An 8,354-nucleotide genomic window follows, 5' to 3' on the forward strand; every position below is an offset into this window, starting at 1 on the left:
CTGGGTAAATAAAGGTTAATAATAATAATATCTAATATTTACCTTTACCCATTATTATTATTTGCCTGGGTAAATAAAGGTAAATAATATATATAATAATAATAATATTCTTATTTACCTTTATTTACCCAGGCAATAACCGGGCAATATAATAATAAATATTTAATAATATATATAATATATTATCAATAATAATAAATTATATATAATATTATATTATTTTATTATTATTTACCTTTATTTACCCAGGCAAATAATTTAATTAATATAATTAGAATATTATTATTTATCTTTATTTACCTAGGCAATACCCAGACAATATAGGCAATATCATAATAATAAAATAATTATATAATATATTAATAATAATATATTATTATTATAATATTATTTTATTATTATTTACCTTTATTTACCCAGGCTAATAATAATAATAATAATAATTTAATTATAATATAATAAGAAGAATATTATTATTTACCTTTATTTATCCATGTAAATAATAATTATAATAATAATAATAATATACCAAGGGGGGGAAATGTCACCCACAGTGATACATTTGCATAACAAATACTAGAAATTCCTTGCAGTAAAGACTGCATATCTATGCGTCACCTTTGGCTGTCCAATACACAGTAAAACCTACCTTTCTTGTTGCTGTTGCTGCTATTGCTCAGCGAAAAGGCCAGTGCAACGATGATGATCAATAAGCACAGAATCAAAGCCTGCAATGGAAAAAAAAATACATTCTGCATTTATTAAACTCAATTATTTCATTGTTTTGTTTTGATATTCCCTACATGTTTGTTTGTTCAAGGGACTGTGCGCAATTGAACGTACTCCAAGCATTATATCACCGTGCAGTTTACGTTTGTCGTCAACTAATGACAACAATTTGGCAAAGTTTAGCCATTAACGCTGACTGAAAATTCCAGGTCCCTTACAGAGACGGCTTCTGTGTACGTCAATATTGTTACAACCCAGCTGGAGGGCCACAAGAAACTGAGACAAACCGGACGAGCGGTTAGCCAAACAATACTCAAAGCGGACGCGCTGTTAGCCAAACAATACTCAAAGCGGACGCGCGGTTAGCCAAACAATACTCAAAGCGGACGCGCGGTTAGCCAAACAATACTCAAAGCGGACGCGCGGTTAGCCAAACAATACTCAAAGCGGACGCGCGGTTAGCCAAACAATACTCAAAGCGGACGCGCGGTTAGCCAAACAATACTCAAAGCGGACGCGCTGTTAGCCAAACAATACTCAAAGCGGACGCGCTGTTAGCCAAACAATACTCAAAGCGGACGCGCGGTTAGCCAAACAATACTCAAAGCGGACGCGCGGTTAGCCAAACAATACTCAAAGCGGACGCGCTGTTAGCCAAACAATACTCAAAGCGGACGCGCGGTTAGCCAAACAATACTCAAAGCGGACGCGCGGTTAGCCAAACAATACTCAAAGCGGACGCGCGGTTAGCCAAACAATACTCAAAGCGGACGCGCGGTTAGCCAAACAATACTCAAAGCGGACGCGCGGTTAGCCAAACAATACTCAAAGCGGACGCGCGGTTAGCCAAACAATACTCAAAGCGGACGCGCGGTTAGCCAAACAATACTCAAAGCGGACGCGCGGTTAGCCAAACAATACTCAAAGCGGACGCGCGGTTAGCCAAACAATACTCAAAGCGGACGCACGGTTAGTCAAACAATACTTACACCGGACGCACGGTTAGTCAAACAATACTTAAACCGGATGCACAGTAAGTCAAACAATACTTAAACCGGACGCACGGTTAACCAAACAATACTTAAACCGGACGCACGGTTAACCAAACAATACTCAATGCAAACCAAACCAAACTTGACCAAATTATGCCAAATCCAAACTTTAAATAAAACAACAATGCAAGTGAACATGAGTACAATATGTACAATATAAGCCAAAATTAGCAGAAGGACCTGCAGCATGTTGCCAGTCTGGAGAAGGAAAGAGTGATTAGTTGGCAGCTGGGTCTTATTAAGTCACCCAACCAGCCAACAGCACCCCCAAGAGGACCCCAGGGGCCATCGTAATACTAAGGCATAGCATGCCCACATTGGTCACATGCCCAAACATGCTTCCTAACTATGAACCACATCAGGAAGTCCGCCTAATATTATCTGCCCCAATAATATGGCTGGACAGGAAAAAAAATACAAAAAATAAGGCCCCTCTGTGACATCACAAAGGGGTCTGTTTTACCACGCCTTTTGAAACGAAGCATTTTGATCCATCCCAAACTTCTTTCAGGTCTCACTTCCAAATGTGCAAACCTCATTATCTGAAACTTAACACGATAATATCTGAACAATCAGGTAATATTAATGATGTTGATCAATATAACACGTCACACCAAGCGACTTAGACTTTGACTTCCTGGGTTAAGCCTGACTGTTGTTTACAAAATAGTCAATGTAAACGCTAACATCTGTTAGTTGGAGGTGGTTTGCCAAGCGAGAGAAGCTGCTCTTTCTCCGTCCTTACAGAATGTGAGCTAATTAATTTGTCCTTGCAGAGTCATCAGAGTCATACGTTATTGTAGTTACTCAGTGTAGTAATACTTTACCTCTTCACACATAATTACTAACAATGAGCTATCATTTATTTCCTTAGCCAGATGTTCTAATCTGCCCCGTCTTTCCCACAAACTGCTTTCAAATGTCACCCTCCCACCCATAATTGAAAGGCTGCTCCTTGCTTGGCTGCTCGGTTTGTAGCGGGGGCGGGGCTTTATAATTAGAGGGGATTTTTGCAGATGGGTTTATGTAGTCAGGGAGAGTCCTGCACTTTTATCATTGGGCCTGCAGCATTGCTTTAGTTATTATGGACGAGTTGCAAAGAATATTGATAAAATAGCTTGGTTTAGTCCTGTCGGTGGTGTTAAAACTTATTCTTAGCATGGCCGTGTTTTTTTTTTTCACTTCCTGTGTCACTTCCTGTCCAGCCCCCAACTCAAACACAAGCATTATTTAGCTTAATTATGTCTTAAATTAATATTATATTGGGTCATATAAGTGTAAAGATTATAGTGGTGTTAGTTCATGTCTAGAGGGCTCTAATAATGTTAAAACACATACTTAGAAGGTGCTTTACTGTATGCTCTACCTATGAAAATATTCAATTTATTCATTCATTTTCTACCGCTTATCCTCACAAGGGTCGCGGGGGTGCTGGAGCCTATCCCAGCTCTCTTCTGGTGAGAGGCGGGGTACACCCTGGACTGGTGGGCAGCCAATCACAGGGCACATATAGACAAACAACCATTCACACTCATATTCATACCTATGGACAATTTGGAGTCGCTAATTAACCTAGCATGTTTTTGGAATGTGGGAGGAAACCGGAGTACCCGGAGAAAACCCACGCATGCACGGGGAGAAAATATGTGTTAAAATACGTGGAATTATTAAATCCGGAGGACACCAGGAAATACGTTTATTAAGTTACTAACTTATATAAACTCACTTTTATAAACTTGTTCAGCCTGCTTTTAATCCTAATCATGACGCTTCTTATGTAAGTTTGTGTAAAAGGGCGCCAGTGGCTCAGGAGGTAGGGGGAAGGTTGGCGGTTTGATTCGTCCTCCCTCCACCCAGTAATCACCCAACTTGCCTCCAATGCTGCCCACACTGGTGTACGAATGTGAATACCCCGGGGCAGCTGTATCTCCAGATGTACATTACCACTGTGTGTGACTGAGGAGTGAACATACAGAAGACCATGCAGTGTTGTGTTCATTTATGCAGGAAATTCTCTCCTCACTTCTGTTGTGTAAATATTCATACTTTTGTGTCACGTATGGACAAATAATCCCTCCCGATTGTGTTTTTTTTTAGTATCGGGGAGTCATCTGCCTTGGGTGAGTGACACAGAGCAGGCTAGAATTCCTAGACAGGTATGGAAATATGCTGTGGTCACGGCGTCTGTGTTGGTGTGAGGATGGCTTTTACTGCCGCTATACAGGAGGATATAACGAGGGTGAGCTGGCTCCTCTGCAAGGCTTTGTGGTCTGTGAAAGTAAACAGCCTGTCTGGTACGCACTCCACAACATTTCTTGGCATTTGCTGTGTTCAAAGTGTCAAAAGTGAGCACTGATTTGACCTAGGAGTCGTTTCATTTTTCAATTGCTTTCCAAGTTCAAGACTTGTAGCAAAAATGGGTTAACATGTTGGAGGTAGTAAGAAATATTGAGATGTTTGTTCCCTTTTTAGCATTTTCATATTTTAATCATTTACAGTAGCCTCCCTGACCCCCATGGTCACTTATTAAAAAGTATATTGCACAATACATTAGCAAGAGAACCAATGTTGTACTAGCAGTAATGCTAAGAGTCCACTGGGCCGGCGCCAGTTGGTGCCAGTTCCTGCCATAGATTATGTGATTGCCAAATTGCCGAATTACGGCGCCACAACGAGCCACTATGCGCCAATGACATAATCTTTGGCGCGAACTGGCACCAACTGGCGTCGCCTCAGTGGACTCCTAGTATCATTGCCGCAACTTGGCTCGTGCCATTACATTCCAGTGGATTCCAATAGGTGGCTTCTTTGTGACATTTGGTTCCACTTGGTGGACACTTAAAGATTTCAAACATTTTGAAATTTTCTTGCCGCCAAACTCAATTTTTGCTGCCGTTATGGGCCACCACGAGCCAGTTGGGAGGCAGTTTGGGTCACTGCACGCCACTAGGCACCTTATTGGCGACTCCAGGCGCCACAGCAAATTGCATTGGCGTGAACTGGCACCAACAGGTGCTGGTCCAGTAGACTCCTAGCATCATTGGCGCAACTTGGCTCGCGCCATTACATTCCAGTGGATTCCAGTAGGCGTCTTATTTGTGACATTTGGTTCCACTTGGTGGACATGCAACAAATATTTAAAACATTTTGAAATTTTCTTGCCGCCACACTCAATTTCTGCCGCCGTTACGGGCCACCACGAGCCAGTTGGGAGGCAGTTTGGGTCACTGCACGCCACTAGGCACCTTATTGGCGACACTAGGCGCCACAGTAAATTGCATTGGCACGAACTGGCACCAACAGGCGCCGGTCCAGTGGACTCCTAGCATCATTGGCGCAACTTAGTTCGCACCATTACATTCCAGTGGATTCCAATAGGTGGCTTCTTTGTGACATTTGGTTCCACTTGATGGACACGTGACAAAGATTTCAAACATTTTGAAATTTTCTTGCCGCCAAACTCAATTTTTGCTGCCGTTATGGGCCACCACGAGCCAGTTGGGAGGCAGTTTGGGTCACTGCACGCCACTAGGCACCTTATTGGCGACTCCAGGCGCCACAGCAAATTGCATTGGCGTGAACTGGCACCAACAGGTGCCGGTCCAGTAGACTCCTAGCATCATTGGCGCAACTTAGCTCACGCCATTACATTCCAGTAGATTCCAATAGGCGGCTTCTTTGTGACATTTGGTTCCACTTGGTGGAAACACGACAAAGATTTCAAACATTTTGAAATTTTCTTGCCCCCAAACTCAAGTGAATTGGAAGAGTCGGCGGCACAATTTTTGTTTTCCTTTTGCACTCTCAGCTCTGCTGACTTCAAGACAGGGGGTGAAATTTGTTTTGATGGGTATGCCTAGCGGCCAAGACGTCAGACATGATGATAAAGGATCATATGATGTTAAAGTAGAGAGCAATAAAAGCAAATATTCCTGGAAAGGAAGCTACAAAACAGCCAAATGTCCTATCACAACTCACGGTAATCAAAAAAAAAAAATACATATAGTCTAGATTTAACACTTGGTGCTAGTTTTAAATGTCTGCAGTAATCTTTTTTTTGCAAGCTCTTGAATAAGATTCCAGTTTAACAAGGACTCGTGTTTCAATTACAAACAGATGCATTTCAGGAAAAACCCGATTGGAGTCTCCAGTTTGCCACATATGTCAATAATCAAGGCTTCTCCTGAGCCTCTTTGATGCTATTTTAGCTTGCAAAGGTGCTCACCGAAGATACGCCGCTAAACCGCTGGTCAAAGTGTGTCTATTTTTGTCTTACTGCACAGTCAAAGCCAGTATTGTATAATGTCATTTAACATCAGAAATGCTTTTTTTTTTTGCAATGCATAGTTTAAGCAAAGATTCCGGATTTAGCCTTACCCGCGAATATTTGTGGCTAGGCTTCATTCCACGAAGAGTAAACAATATGTGGTGCTGTGTTTTTCTCTTTAGCGAGCATAGTAAGACACAAATATCTGCATATGCTAACATTACTGATGCATAACAAGCCCGTGTACGCAGAAAACTGATCCTCTGACCTGACCGTGACCTCACTTGAACGTCTCTGATGGAAAATCATCAGATAAATGAGCTACACCTGCACAGTTTAATGACAGCCAATGCAAACATCCTGACTTTTTTTAATTTTATTGTATTGTTCTGCAAGTTCTGCAAAAAAATAAATAGCGTCGTAAAACGTAAAAATATCCCCTTTCACTTGTAACTTTACTCTTCCGGGATCCCAAGCAGACATGGGGGGCTGAATTTCACCAGCAGCTGGGAAAAGACCCTTGAACCACTAACCCCTGACTGGGGAGACACTCCTGGCCCCCCCTGTCTTTTGGCGTTAGGGTGTCAACATCTTGCTTCCGTGTTCAAACACTTTAACATAAAACACATTTTTACAGTTTCATAATTCTAGATTTACACGCAGAAAAGCATTTGAAATGCATATAAATCCATATAAAGCATAAATGAACATTTAAGGTTACGTTTACTTTTATTGAAGACAGGATTTTTGACCCAAAGATACGATGTAGCAGCAAGATCAACCACAACCACCTCCATACTTTAACCCAAAATGAAGCTAAAGAACTTTGCAATGCCGGCATTTCGATAAAGAAGGCGAGAAACGCTTATTAATTTAAGAAATAACTCATGGCAAAACAGGAAGGTGGTGTCAGTGTGGTGTCTCGCTGCCGCAGTGTGCCTTCGGGAACCTTAAATATTGGTTTAGCTCTTTTCATTCATATTTTATATACATTTAGGATTGTTTTATGCATGTGAAACTATGATTATGAAATGTTATTTGTGTCCATACACAAATAGACGGGTGACGTAACTTGCCATTGTGTTCGCTCGCTAATAGGATGCTAACAAGGAAAACGTTTTCTGATTTAAAATATATATTATACGGTAATCGCTATACAACAGTATACAGCAATGTAACAATATCAACAAAAATACGTTTGTGAAAATAATCATATCGATCTAATAATGCTAGTCTCCCTCCGATATCGAGACTACTGTGTTGTCGATATCGGTATCGACTCGCCCACCTTTAACAGGCAATCCTGCCAGTTTAAACAGCGAGGAGGGGGGCTGCCTGTAAATGAATGACAACGCGCGTCACAAAGCACTGGAATTATGGATACTTCTAACAAAACAAAGCTCCCACTCCCACTCGGATGTGCATAGATGGTGAACCTACCCCAGAGATGATTTTACAACGGTTGCTCTTTTTCTGTGTCATTTGACCCTCCGGCTCCGAGGTGGTCCCAAGCACGGACATAGACTGCTCCTCTGTCCGCTTAGCCTCCATGACGGCTGCCCGGGTGTCCCACGCCACAGACACTGTGTCTGTGTCTCTCTCTGTGTGTGTGTGTGTTAGTGTGGAGTTAAAAAGTATGGGATGTGGACTCAAGTGTAGCACCGCCTCGTTTCTTTGACGTCTGCAAAGTTTTTTTTTTTTTCAAGTCGCGGGAGGACACGCTAAGTGAAGTTCCACTATTTGGGTTGACTGTAAAACTAATACACGTGACAGTGGGCTGTAGCGGGTTTAAATACCAACTTCATTCATTCATTGGGTTTGTGTTGGGACTTGTCTAAAATCCTTGCTATCTGTTGCTTCAAGTTGCAATGACGAGACTTGTAGGGGTGTTTGAGTGCTGTCGCCATCTTGCGGTCAGAGTGGAGTACTGCGACGTCATTTATAAATGTGTATTTTATATCATGCTCCTTTGTGTCCGGATAAAGTTTGGGATCTGGTTTTAATTTGACCCCAATGTATCTATTTTAAGAAATGTATTTTTTAATTTTCATTCTTATTTTATATTTATAAAAATAAATAATAATAAATAATAATAATAATAAATATTTTTTATAAAAATAAAAATCCTTTGCTGTGTGTGTCCAGTGCCCCCTTTTTGTTTTGAGTTTGTTTGTATTACTGTTGACGTTTTGTTTAAAAAAAATGAAAAAATAAAAATAAAATATTTTTTTCATTTTTTTAAACAAAACGTCAACAGTAATAAAAATAAAAATTAATTTTTATTTAAAAAAATATTTTTTATTTTT

The 8,354-nt window shown here is 40.8% G+C and overlaps 1 protein-coding gene across 3 annotated transcripts in view; it reads right to left on the reverse strand.

Annotated features, from left to right (window-relative positions):
• Positions 1-7,667, reverse strand: part of enpp1 (ectonucleotide pyrophosphatase/phosphodiesterase 1) — a 27,546-nt gene extending 19,879 nt beyond the window's left edge. The window contains exons 1-2 of one of the 3 annotated variants that reach the window (XM_058071759.1): positions 7,489-7,667; positions 650-728 (exon numbers count right to left, since the gene is read on the reverse strand). In XM_058071759.1, the coding sequence (XP_057927742.1) occupies positions 650-728; positions 7,489-7,599 (190 nt within the window). In that variant the 5' untranslated portion in view covers positions 7,600-7,667. Of the gene's footprint in view, positions 1-649; positions 729-1,961; positions 2,039-2,608; positions 2,678-7,488 lie in introns of those variants that run through there. The other 2 variants (XM_058071765.1, XM_058071772.1) reach the window with 2 other exon arrangements.
• Between the last annotated feature and the right edge of the window lie 687 nt (positions 7,668-8,354).

The sequence above is a fragment of the Doryrhamphus excisus genome, chromosome 1, assembly GCF_030265055.1.
Source record: "Doryrhamphus excisus isolate RoL2022-K1 chromosome 1, RoL_Dexc_1.0, whole genome shotgun sequence".
NCBI classification, from domain to species: Eukaryota; Metazoa; Chordata; class Actinopteri; order Syngnathiformes; family Syngnathidae; genus Doryrhamphus; species Doryrhamphus excisus.